The sequence below is a fragment of the Pezoporus flaviventris genome, unplaced genomic scaffold, assembly GCF_033815535.1.
Source record: "Pezoporus flaviventris isolate CSIRO_AGI_PZ_B2104156 unplaced genomic scaffold, CSIRO_AGI_Pfla_v1 ptg000015l, whole genome shotgun sequence".
NCBI classification, from domain to species: domain Eukaryota; kingdom Metazoa; phylum Chordata; class Aves; order Psittaciformes; family Psittacidae; genus Pezoporus; species Pezoporus flaviventris.
This window is the reverse complement of record NW_026892563.1, coordinates 2,119,973-2,132,833: the sequence shown is the minus strand read 5'-3', so window position 1 is coordinate 2,132,833 and position 12,861 is coordinate 2,119,973. Positions and strand designations below refer to the sequence as shown.

Here is a 12,861-nt window from a genome sequence, read left to right as displayed (position 1 = left end):
ATGTGAACAAATCAGGTTTTCATTATACTGTCCATGAACTTACTGCCCACAGTGACTTGAGGCATTTCTCTTTTTTTTTTTTTTTGCTTCTTTCCTTGAGAATGAGATGATGAGAATCAGTCTCTAGCTTCTTCCTTAAGAGTTCACTATATTGCTATTAAAATGTCAGGTGATAGAACTTTCTGGGTAGGGGACTGGAGATGCTTTGTGTATACTGATTATCGAAGCTTTTGGGTAATATCTCCAAGCTTGCTGTTTGGCTGCTTCTAGTTAGTTTTGTTTTCATTATTTTTCCTGTGTGTGGGTCTTTTGTGGTTGTTGTTGCTTGTTCATTTGTGTTTCAGATGTTGAAAGCCTTATTTGTGCAAGGACTTATGGCCATGCTCTGATGTATTTGTGAGACTTTGGAGAATCCGATCTTGAGTGGGATTGTTTTGTTTTGTTTTTTTCTTTAGGCAAACAGCTCTTTCTCAGCAACTTGGCAATATACAAGGTATCTGTGCATTTCTCTATGCTGTAATCCCAATAGTGTAACAGGGTTGGAAAGATTTACACTCTTGGGTTGGAAACATAATTTATCATAGTATCTGTACACCTGCACTTTTTTTAGTCACTGTGTTTTGTTTTGTTGTTTGTTTTTAGAATGGCTGCCTGGGGAAAAGAGCACTGCTGCATTCGCAAAATACAGGACCTTTTCTTGAGATTCAGGATTGTTCTAGCAATTCTTTTACTTCATTTGTTCCTGGCTACAGCAGGCAAAGGTAAGAAAGACATTCTTTCCTTGTTTATCTAGTGTTGGTATTCCAGATAAATAGCATTAGACTTGATGAATGGGAACAGGCAAGTTTCTGCCCCTTTGAAATCAAGAGGAAAAGCTGCGATTAACAAGCAATAAACCACTTTGTGTTTAACACTTTGGATATACAAACCCTATGCTTAGAGTATTTGTTTTCATAAAAAATCACCAGTGGTAACTTCTTTTTGTCTATGGATGAGGACAAGATGTAAAACTAATACATAATAACAAGGAAAATTACTTTCTAGCTATTTTTGAACTAGAAGTGTTACTATTTTCACAACATGTTGTTAAATCTCTCACAGGGTTCTTACACGAACACAAGATCCTTTGAGCTTCATTCTACTTAGTGCATGTGTGAGCACAGAACATCTCCTGCATTGCTCTTGGTTGTGCTGAGTATGGCTAGGGAAAGGATAGAAAGATCCAAAGCGTGTAACAGAAATGGTGCATTTGATTTTGACAGTCTGCTCTTTATATAACAGTAAATGAAAAATAAATTCTTATGGTTCTTGTACAAATTGAGTAACTGACGTGATGCTTTTGTATGAGCTACAGAAGAATAAGCAATTTGTGTTTTATTTATGGCTATTCTGTAAGCTGGCAGATACAAGTCTATTGTCTACTACCACTCTGGACCTCAACTGATGTAGATTTACAATTTACAATTTACATTTGCAAATGGCAATTTACATTTACAAATGACAACTGTGCTTGTCATTTGTAAAACTTCCTTATGTCAATGGTGTGTAATACATTCATCATGTTAGTAATGTGCATGGAACATTAAAAAATTTAGAGGCCTTTTTTTCCATGTACTGAATGGATATTTTAGAAACTGCTTCCTGTGTCATGGCATGTTATTTTGGCTCTGGAAGGTCAGAGTTTCTTGCAGTTTAAATGTGCTTAGTAAGTATGCCTGCTTAATGACATTGTACTAGCAATGAAATTTCATACATTTACAGACTAGATTAATTCTGATTCTAGTTCTCCAAATGTAGTAATTTTCATAAAATGAAGCTTTTATTGAGACACAGATTGACATTCAGGTGACAACCAGTTATTATGATGGTGAGGTTTTAGCCTTGTGTACTTTGAATAGCAAAAAGGGCAGTGCTGCTCAGCAGATGGTTGGATGTTCTCCCAACACCTAAGGTGCAAAAATATGTTTGTGTTCTCCAGGAAATATGAAGAAAGAGGAACTGCCTTGTATTCTTTCTGATATTTAGGACACTGAATAATGTGATGTAGTTTATCCCCATATCCAAACAGAGGATGAAGAGGAGGACTGAAAGTCATTTTGAGGAAACAGTTCTTAGCTTTAGCTTTCCAAAACAATCAGTAGCATCAGGTGCCCCATATGTAGAAAGCTTAAAGTTTTTATAAAGAGCTGTCACGTGGTTTAGGCAGAATACCTGAGACTACAAGGTTCTTGTGATGTCATTCTAGTGGACTGTAGTAAACCAAATGTGTTACAGGTGGCAAGCACTTGATAGAAATTTACTGTTGTTGCTGGTTAAAAGCCAGGTTGTGAAGACACGTAAACTTGTGACTATTTTTATTCAAGAGAATACTCAACTGTATTAATGCTCAACTATACTGGTACAATAGCTATTGCTAATGTAAGGAAAACAACAGTGCTGTTTAAGTACTGGGAGAATCTGCTTCTGTATGTCTAATTCTTAACCACCTGTGACTGGCTATCTCTTGTAAAAATACTAATTATGACTATCCAAATATGTTTCAAAAAAATTACATTTTTTGGTTTACATTTCCATTACCTTGTCATTCTGAGAAAGTTTATTTTCAGTGTTTGAAAGTATGTGCATACATTTCAGGGTTTCTTTTAGGGCTTAAGAGAACATTAAGTGGATACTGTTAGTTTTAATGAGGGTAAAAACTCCAGTTCCTGCATCTATTAGAGATAAAAATATTAAGAAGGAGCAATTTGTATTTCTGAAAGAGTTTAAGTGCCTAACTAAAGCAAATGACATTGAAAAGTCAACCCCTGATTACAACTGCATGGAGTTTCCTTGACTCCCAATTGTGATTTTTCGCTAATTTTTCTTACTCTGGAGATGTTCTGAGCATTCCTTCTACTATGCTGCATTTCTGGTCTGTGATGATAGACATGGCTGGGTTTCTGAGTGTGATTTCTGTCGTCTGAACCCAAAGGAAATAATTGTAAGCCAGAAATGCCACTGTCAGAGCACAGCCAGTTGTAGCTCCTTGGTTTTATGGTTGAGGGCGGGTTGCAGACCACAGCTACTGTTACGAGAGAAAATAAGAACTTCCAAAAGTGTTCAAGTAATGTCATCTCCTACTTATGTTGCATCCACCCACATATCAGACTAACTCAAGATGGTGATAATTAATTTCCAACTAATTCAATGCTGTACTTCATGTGTTCCACTTAGAAAATGCATTTCAGTGTTCCATGGTTATGATTTCCTTTGAGCTTTTCAGCATTCTTTGGGTAGACAAACCATATAAAAATTTTCAAGCCTATCCTCTAATAATTCAGGTAGTATTGGTATGTATTCTATTAACTTTGGCACCCCTTTTGGCACTTTTTGTTTTTTAACTATTTAGAGCAAATTAGTCCAGACTTTCCAGTTTCCGGAAGGGTAGATCTCTTGAAGTAAACTCTTCTGTTAGTTTAAATTAATTTGGTGGGCCTTGCATTCTGATCAACAGCAGTCTTTTTGAGTGATATAAAGCAGACTAGGAGAATCATCAGCAGGATTGATCACATTTTACGTTATTTTTGCTGGTTACCTGCTGTAGGACTGTTTCCACCTGCAAGTTTATGTCCACTCTGACTTCCTTGACAACTTCATAGTGTCAGCTCCCCTTAAGAATGTAATAGGATTTTGCAGCCCTTTAATTGATTCACTGTTGACACATAAGCAGTGTTTCTGTTCAATCAGAGCCATTTAGTGTTTAACATGAAATCAAGCCTGTCTCAGAACTCATTCACTTCCAAAATCAAGTCTGCTGATGGTACCTCAACTCTTGATTAACATTTTTGCTCAGGAATGGATTTACAGTCTTCTGATCTGGGTAGTTAACAATGATTTCAAGTTTTGAAGCTATGTCAGGAAACTTCCCTAACCACTTTGGCCATCCCTGCACGCTCAAGACAGGAATTTTGGAGGGTATATGAGTCATGCACTCATTCACACCGAATGACTGAATTCATGTTGTAGTTTTGGGCATGGAGGAAGTAATTCTACTGCTTGCTGTTAGGTTAAGTATGTTTTTCTTCTCCATTGCCATAAAAGCATGCTAAGTATTATCTTGCAATTCAAAATCTGCTGTTTGCTAGTTAGGATTTTCACCTAATTTAGCCTGTACCCTGAGATTTTTTTTGTTTGGTCTATAGCCTTCTATGGCACTTTCATGATGTATGTTGAACTACAAGAATGATTCAGGGATGTGAAAGATGCCTACAGGTTTCTGCTAATTAGCACCACAGAGTCAGAGCTATAGTATGCAACAAGCATAGTTATTAATGACTTCCCATGAAATTGGATTGATTTATTTTATGTGTCAAACTTTTTCTGGTGGCTTGTACCTATTAAGCTGCACTTGGAAGTTAGGAATCTCCTCATTTAATTTGTTGCTATTGAAAAAGAGATTTGAAAGTGCTCTGGTCAAGACACAGATGAGTCAGAATTGGCCTGATGAAAGCTGGTGCTCTGTTTGGTTGCAAATATCACAGAAGAGCGAGCTGTGACCTTGAAAGTTAGCTAGGACTATGACTGTAACCCGCCTTGGGAAAAAAAAACCCAACACCATAAACTGATCCAAGTGCCTGGAAATTTGTCTTTCAGCGGGGAGCTAATGGAATAGATTTCCCCCTATATTGACTGATCTTTTCCTGCTATCCAATCCTCACCATGGAGGGTACATAAAAGCTCTGCATATATTGATAAATAAATGCCTCCTAAAGGTGTTAGTAATATGTTAGTAATGTGTTCTCTTGTGTTGGCTGAGTATCTACCAAGCTATTTCATTTTTCTGTACTTACATTTCATACGCTGTAGGAGTTTTTCTTAGATTGGATGTATTTTGTTGCTAATGGGTGCACCGTAAAGCAAGCAATCATGATAATGATTATATTGTCGGAATGTGCATTTTTTCACAAAATAAGAGTCAACTCCAAAGAGCTTACGCTTATAGCCGCAAAAGCCTGTACTTCCTTCAGTGGGACAGTAGAGGAAATGAGGCACCTACCAAAACTTAACAAATATGATCAAGTTCCAATGTTTGGGGTATTCTCTGGCACTGCTTATTTTACCAGCATTGTCAGAGCCTGAAGCCTTGTTTTCAACAGTAAATTTACTGTTAGCACCCTAGATTTTATTTACTCTCACAGTTGAATTCTGAGTTGCTGGCACCTCAGTGCCTCAGTAGGCTAGCAGTTGACAGACCAGATGTCTCTGCAAGAGAGAACAGGGAATGGGAGCTGGATGGGATTAAATTCAAAATATACCAAAACACATTTTCTGAAAGTTACTTGAAACTCATTCTCTTCTAGAATATGGCTATTTTCTACCTTTCTTGCTGAAACTCTGCTGCTATGCAGCACAGGACTTAAGAATCTCAGGGCTGGAAAAAAAAATTAAAAATCATAGCTTCATAGAATGATTTGGGTTAGAAGGGATCCTAAAGATCATCTAGTTCCAAGCCCCCACCACAGGCAGGGACACCTTCCACTAGAGCAGGTTGCTCAAAGCTCCATCCACCCTGGCCTTGAACACTGCCAGGGATGGGGCACCCAGAGCTTCTCCGGGAAGTTATTTCAGTGCCTCACTACCCTCATAGTAAAGAACTTCCTTATAGAATCAGAGAATCGTTAGGGTTGGAAAGGACCTTAAGATCATCTAGTTCCAAACCCTCTGCCATGTGCAGGCACACCTCACACTAAACCATGTCACCCAAGGCTCTGTCCAACCCAGCCTTGAACACTGCCAGGGATGGAGCATTCACAACTTCCCTGGGAAACCCATTCCAGTGTCTCACCACCCTTACAGTAAAGAACTTCTTCCTTGTACCCAATCTAAACTTCACCAGTTCCTAATGAAGAGTCTCCCTCCCCAGCATTTCTATAGCCCTCCTTCAGATACTGGAAGGCTGCTATGAGGTCTCCATGCAGTCTTCTGTTTCCCAGGCTGAACAGCCCCAGCTTTCTCAGCCTGTCTTCATACGGGAGGTGCTCCAGTCCTCTGATCATCCTCATGGGCCTCCTCTGGACTTGTTCCAACAGTTCCATGTCCTTTTTATGTTAAGGACACCAGAACCTAATCTAAATCTACCGTCCTTCATTGTAAAGATGCTATCCCTTGTCCTATCTGTGCTTGCCCTTCTAAGTCTCTCTCCAGATTTCTTGTAGGCCCCTTTAGGTACTGGAAGGTTGCTATAAGGTGTCTGTGAAACTTTCTCTTCTCCAGGCTGAACAGGCCCTGTAGGAGTTTTTTTTAGATTTGATTCTCTCAGCCTGTGTTCTTAGAAGAGGTGCTCTGGCCCTCTGACCATCTTCATGGTCCTTGCTCCAGCAGGTCCGTGTCTCTCTTGTGCTGAGGACTCCAGAGCTGCACACAGTACTCCAGGTGGGGTCTCACAAGAGTGGAGCAGAGGCTCAGAATTACCTCCCTTCACTTTCTGTCCATGTTTCTTTTGGTGCAGTCCATGGCATGATTGGCTTTCTGGGCTGCAAGTGCACATTGCTAGGTCACATTGAGCTGCTCATCAACCAATACCTGCAAGTCCTTCTCCTCAGGGCTGCTTTCAATCCATTCTGTGTATTTGTGCTTGAGATTGCCCTCACCCAGGTGCAAGACCTTGCACTTGGCCTCATTGAACTTCATAAAGTTTGCACAGGGCCACATCTCAATCCTGTCAAAGCTGCTCTGGATGGCATCGCTTCCCTCCAGGCTGTTGACTGCACCACACAGCTTGGTGTTGTCAGCAAACTTGCTGAGGGCACACTCAATCCCACTGTCAGTGTTGCTGACAAAGGTGTTAAACAGCGCCGGTCTCAATACCGACCCCTGAGGAACACCACTCGTCACTGATCTCCACTTGAATATCAAGCTGTTGACTGAAATTCTTTGAGTGCAGCCATCCAGCCAATTCCTTATCCACTGAGTCATCTGTCCATCAAATCCATGCTGCTGCAGTTTAGAGAAGAGGATGTCATGTGGGACAGTGTCAAATGCTTTGCACAAGTCCAAGTAGATAATGCCAGTCACTCTTCCCTTATCCACCAGCACTGTAAACCTGTTATAGAAGGCCACCAAATTTGTCAGGCACAATTTGCCCTTAGTGAAGCCATGTTGGCTGTCACCAGTCACCTCCTTATTTTCCATGTGCCTTAGCAGAGTTTCCAGAAGGATATGCTCCATGATCCTGCTGGGCACAGAGGTGGGACTGACTGACCTATTTCCCTGGGTCTTCTTTTTTTCCTTTTTAAAAAGTGCATGATATTGTTCAGAGAAGGAGAATGGAAGCCTGGGACATGAGAAGGCAGAAGGGCTATATTCCCTTCTAGCACGGTTTCTTTATTTTATTCAGTATCTATTAAATGCAAAATACCTGAGCAGTCCTGGGAATAGGAACCAGGATCTGCATTCTCTTTTTGCCTGCCCCTTGTCATCTGTGGGCTGCCCTAGATAGACATTCTCTTTTTGATCATGGGTTGGTTTACATGACACCAGGCCTGCTGGCAACATATGGGGTACACCTGTCTCAAAGCGGGATCAGGATCTTTGCACAGGAGTTGGCAGGGTTCATTAGAAGAGCTTTAAACTAAATTTGAAGGGGGAAATGGATAAAGCTTGTCTAGCTAGAGATAAGCCTGAGGGCAGCATGCCAATGTTTGAGGGATGGTGTGCTAGCGAGGTCAGTCAGTCTGCCATCTTCTGGAGGTAGAGGATGAAAATCCATTTGGTCGCAAAGAGACAAGGGTTATTGATGTGTTAGAAACCATGGATGTGGTTTTGAAAACTCCTAGGTAAATGCCTAGCAAAGTACTATATGTAAGAGTAACATTCATGTAGCAGATCCTTTTTAAAAATAAATCATTTTACAAATCACCTTTTCTTTGTATAGATCAGGAGGATTTCCTAGGACGATACAAAGCTGTCTTTAAGACTGCATGTGAAGATCCTTGGATTATGTCACCAAGAATTTCTCTACGTCCCTTGAAAGAATTCATTGTCTGTGTGCACCTCAAACTGTATTCCTCAGATAGTCCCTGGACAGCATATGTATACAGTCAAGAAACACCTCACACAAATCTCTCTGCAGATAAATACGATCTTGGACTTACAGGAGATCATGGTAAATTGAGAATATGGTTGTTTGGAAATGAAATAGATACAACAGTAGAACTTCATGAAAACACTTGGAACCAAATATGTATCCAGTGGAAAAGTGAAGATAAGGAGATGAAGTTATTCATAAATGGAACAAAGAAAGAAAACAAAAAACTAACTGGGAAATTTAATTTCCCTGGAAAAGGACAGTTCTTACTTGGCTGTTCAAAGGTGCCAGGTACAGCTGTGTCACCTAACCTGGGTGTGTCTGGGGAGCTGTACATGTTCAGAATGTGGGATCGAGCAAATATAAAACAATCTCTGGACTGTGAAGATAGCGGCGTTATACGCTGGAGAAAGGAGGATTGGGTCTACAATAAGACAGTAGAAGAGGATAACTCTTTGCCGTGTGGTAAGTATCAGTGCTCCCCTGTTTTTAAAATAATATTTTTGTTAAAAGTTGATCTGAATGTATTTAACATTTGTCTTCCAGGTTTTACAAACTTTTTGCCTATTAGTCATTTCTAGCTAAATACTTAATGAGATCATGTGAGGATCTTCAGCTTTCACCAGCTTTTATCCAAATATCTAAGGTATAGGAGCAGTCCTTCAAACTGAAGGACTTTCCACTTGCTTCAACTTTTGTGTCTGTCTACTGTCCATGTAATGGTAATGAGAGCACGATGCAGCCAAGCAAAACTCCTCGGATTATTAGAGCCTTCTATCAATGTCACCTTAAAATATTTACATTACACACCTTCAGTTCAGGGAATAAACACAGAGGAAAGCATTGCTTGTCCTCATTCTGCACTTCTGCTGAGCCAGAACTTCAACAAATGCAACTTTTCATTGCTTCACTGGCTCATTACACCATCTTCAGCTGGTATGGTCTACATCTGTAAAGATTACTGTAAGCTCTGATTTCTTCTTGTTTTTGTATCAGTAATGTCTTCCTTTATTAAAATGGACAAATGGTTCCTCACACATTGCTCAGAATTCCTCTCTGCCCTGAAAAGAACCCTAAAAATCTTTAACCCAAACCAAGATTTTATTTTTGAGAAATTGAGCTAAAGCAATAGAATAATCTTCTTTCTAGCTTTCCCTATCATATCTGTTGACAAGAAAGACAAATTTGATCCCTCCCTAGCTTGATTCAAGTTTATCAAACACAGTAAATGGTATTACCCCCAAAGTCATTCAGAGATTTTAAGGTGACTACCATAATTGGTTCCTAAAATTCTTATATAGCATAGAAGCTTCAGTTAAACTGTGGTGCCAGTCTTAGTCCTCATCCCTTTAATCCTTAAAAATTGTACCTGTCTCTTTTGTGCAGAGTAAAAAATATCTTTTAGCTGTATATGTTAGAATCACTGCCTGACCAGGTAGATTAAAAGTGTTTCAGTAAGGGCATTAAAATGAGGTTACCATATTAAAATAAGGTTTTTCTGAGAGAGAAAGAAATCTGTCTGATAAACCAGGTCTCACAGAGAATGCCTCTAGCACTAGGTCATAGTGAATGAAATGCCTTTGCTGGCCTGATGCTTTAGTTGGCAGCAACATAGCTTCTGCTGTGTTGCGTGATTTGGGAAAGAAGGTGAAGACAGGGTGTCTTTCAGTTTTGCTCATGTATGACTGTGTTTGAAGGAACACAGTCATAGGGCTGAAAAGGAGAACATTCTGCCTACCAGACAAAAGTTTGGTACGAAGAAAGTCTGAGAGACATCTGCCTGAATAGTGGGTTATATATTAGTCAGGGTGGTGCATCTGATTATCTTTCACCGGGCACAGAAAGGACAGCCTACTTGTTTTCAGTTCTAGCTCTTTCTGCCCTGAATATAGAGCATGACAGCTTGGTTAGGCAGTGCACAACACCAGCCCCAAATGCTTTATGATCTTAAAATTAGTGATTTAAGGGCTTGTGGAAGATCTGCAAGAACTCTCTAGCACTGGAGTGTGTAAGATGCATGGTTTCTGAAGCTCAAATTGAACTTTAATCATGCTGATAGAGGTTTGTTTTGGTACAGGGGCCATCTCTACTGCCAAATATGTTATCTCATCTAGATAACTTGGAAGAAAAACAACTTTTTGAAGAAAAGTTCACTGGACTTTTTGTAACAGTTTATTTGCCTACTTTAGCTGATGGCTCTCCCCCTCTAAATCAGCCAGTGAAATGCGTATATTTAGTAAATATCACTTCAATGATTAAACAAAACCAAAGCATTGACAGTAAGAGCATATCATAGTGCCTGGCAATTTTAATTTGATAGTTCTACTAGATCTGATTTCTTTGTATAAGTTCCTCTGTACTCCTGTGTAAAAATTATCTGATTTTGGAGGCTTCTCTATTTGTTAAAGCAGAAGGATTTTGAGTAGAAAGTCTTCAAGAAGATCTGATTTTGCACCCACAAAGAGCATAATTGGCAAAGGGCTAAAGCTTGGGAAAAGCTACACCTCCTGTGTAGGACCTAAAGGTGAAAAGGAAGTGGTTTATTACTGCTGTAATTGTGTTGGAGGGCAAGTTTAAAATTTTTTTTTGATGACTTGGTTGGCATTTTTTGCCTTCATAAAACAACAGCTTGTAAAATATTTAGTCAAAGGTTACTGTGATTTCTCCTTCACTTAATCACCCAAAATCTTTGTGATTGTAAGCCACTAGCTAATTGGTGTCTCACAGGCAGCACTCCACTAAATAGATGCTCTCCGCTAAGAAATCTAGGTTGACTTAACATCACGTTGTTAGGTTATGTTTCCTTACCTCCTTTTCCCACCTTTCTTTCTGTTGACTCTTGAGATTCTTTTGATTTTATTATTTATTTTTATAATACTTTTTCAGATTACCAGAAATGTGTATTTAGTTTTTTCTTAACCATGTGAGATCTAATAAGGACCAGAATCCCAATTCTGGTAAGGTTTACACATTCGCTTAGCACTTAACAGCATGCTTAACTTTAACCAAGTATCTTGTCCCCAGAAGCAGATGGTGTTACCTTTGCAGTAGCTTTGTAACTTCTATGTCTGAAGATTTGCAAGAAAGGACATAAATTACTGCTTCCCAGTTTGTGATGAGAGCTTATCACATTTCTTGGACTAAGGGAATTTATAGTAGCAAACTTACAGGTCTGAATTTGTGATGCAGCTCTGCTTCTTTCAAGTAACACAGTTTTCTGGTTCTCCTCTGCTCACCATTACATGCTGAGGAGGTGTAAATACTGCAGGTAGGGCTAAAGAGGGGAGGAGGCCCCACACATTGTGCATCACTAATCTACTTACGTTCCTCACATTCCTTTGGTAATTCCTCTTTTTCTGAGAATGAGAGCTAGCATAACAGCTGTGATACGGCGAAACATATCTCACTTTAAAGATCTCCTGTTTTTTAAAAATGTGTAAGTGAAGAAAGATGGGTTCACTGTTCCAAATGCTGACTTTGGAAACTCTCTATCTTGTTCCTTGATGAATGATTTCTATTTGGCTATACTATTCTATTTAGCATACTTTAATTATATTACTATTGTCTCTGCATAATTCAAGGAAAAAAGTGCACTAAAAAAGCTCTGGGTGATTTAAGAGAATAAAACACACAAGATAATAAGTGAGTTTAAAATGCTAAATGCTTGGAAAGTTATTTTAGTCATCTGTGAACACTAGTTGTCATTTTTACCTGGGATATTTGCAACTTGCCTTTACTAATAACTTGACAACTGGAAGAAATGTTCTGTTTAAACATTAATCATTTCAGTTACATATTAAACAGTAACATTCCTAATCCAAATGTAAATATCCAAACTGTTACACTGTGTATTTATGCAAAGGAGCACAGAGATGATGGGGTATCTTTTACAAATTTCAAGGAGTAAATAAACCAGATTATTGATGGCCTAACTGTAAATAGTATCACTGACCATAAAGCACTGTCATCTCATTTTGCGGTACAGATGTCCTAACTTTCAGCAGGAGTCTGGTGCCTGTTGCTTTTGGTTGCACTTTTTTTTTTTTTTTTACTTTTTTTTAAAGAAATACATTTCAGTATTAATGCTGTGGCATTTTAGATTTTTCTAAACTGTCCTGTCCAACCTTCAAGATTAAGGTGTTGCCCCCTCTATTCCTTGTATTCTTTTCACTTCCAATATTGCTGAGCCTGATATTGGTGTTGCTGGAGGGGATTTCTGGGCTTATGGAAGCAAAGCAGTGATGCTGATGGGAGAAATGTGAAGTGACTGGTGCCCTGTGTGACTATTTCACCTTTGCATGCTCAAGGAAGAGAAAACTTCAGTTTGGGCTGTCATTCTAGTTTGCAGGTGTGGGCAACAGGACGTATGATTTAGGCCCATGTAATCCCTCTTAAAGGTTTCCAGAGCTATGTGCACTTCTGATGACTGGATCAGCTTTCTCAAAAGAAAGGGTGGAGTCCCAGGGCTTCACCTCCTCAGATAGAAGGTGGAAATGCAGCTGCCACTCATCCAGTCTGCATCCCAGTCTGTTGGATATGAAACTTTGGGCCATATTGTTACGTTTACTGAGCAGATCATGAAAGCTGGAGGTGACGAAATAGAATTTTTCCCCAATACCATTTTCTTTTCTAAAACGGTAAGGACACAATACTACGGAAACCTCTAGAAGCTCTTAAAGGAAGTAAATGTGACAGGGAAAAAATACCTGACTCTGGAGTGCCTATTTGATGAGTCATGTACCACTCTACTTTTTACCTATTAACAGAATGCATGTTTGACCTTCCTTTTCTTTGCT

General features: G+C 39.3%; 1 protein-coding gene across 1 annotated transcript in view; it reads left to right on the top strand.

Moving 5' to 3' along the window:
• The first annotated feature begins 643 nt into the window (after nucleotides 1–643).
• The window catches only part of ADGRG2 (adhesion G protein-coupled receptor G2), a 50,351-nt gene continuing 38,133 nt past the window's right edge, over nucleotides 644–12,861 (top strand). The window contains exons 1-2 of the mRNA XM_061453212.1: nucleotides 644–761; nucleotides 7,913–8,530. Coding sequence (XP_061309196.1) covers nucleotides 644–761; nucleotides 7,913–8,530 — 736 coding nt within the window. The remainder of the gene's footprint in view (nucleotides 762–7,912; nucleotides 8,531–12,861) is intronic.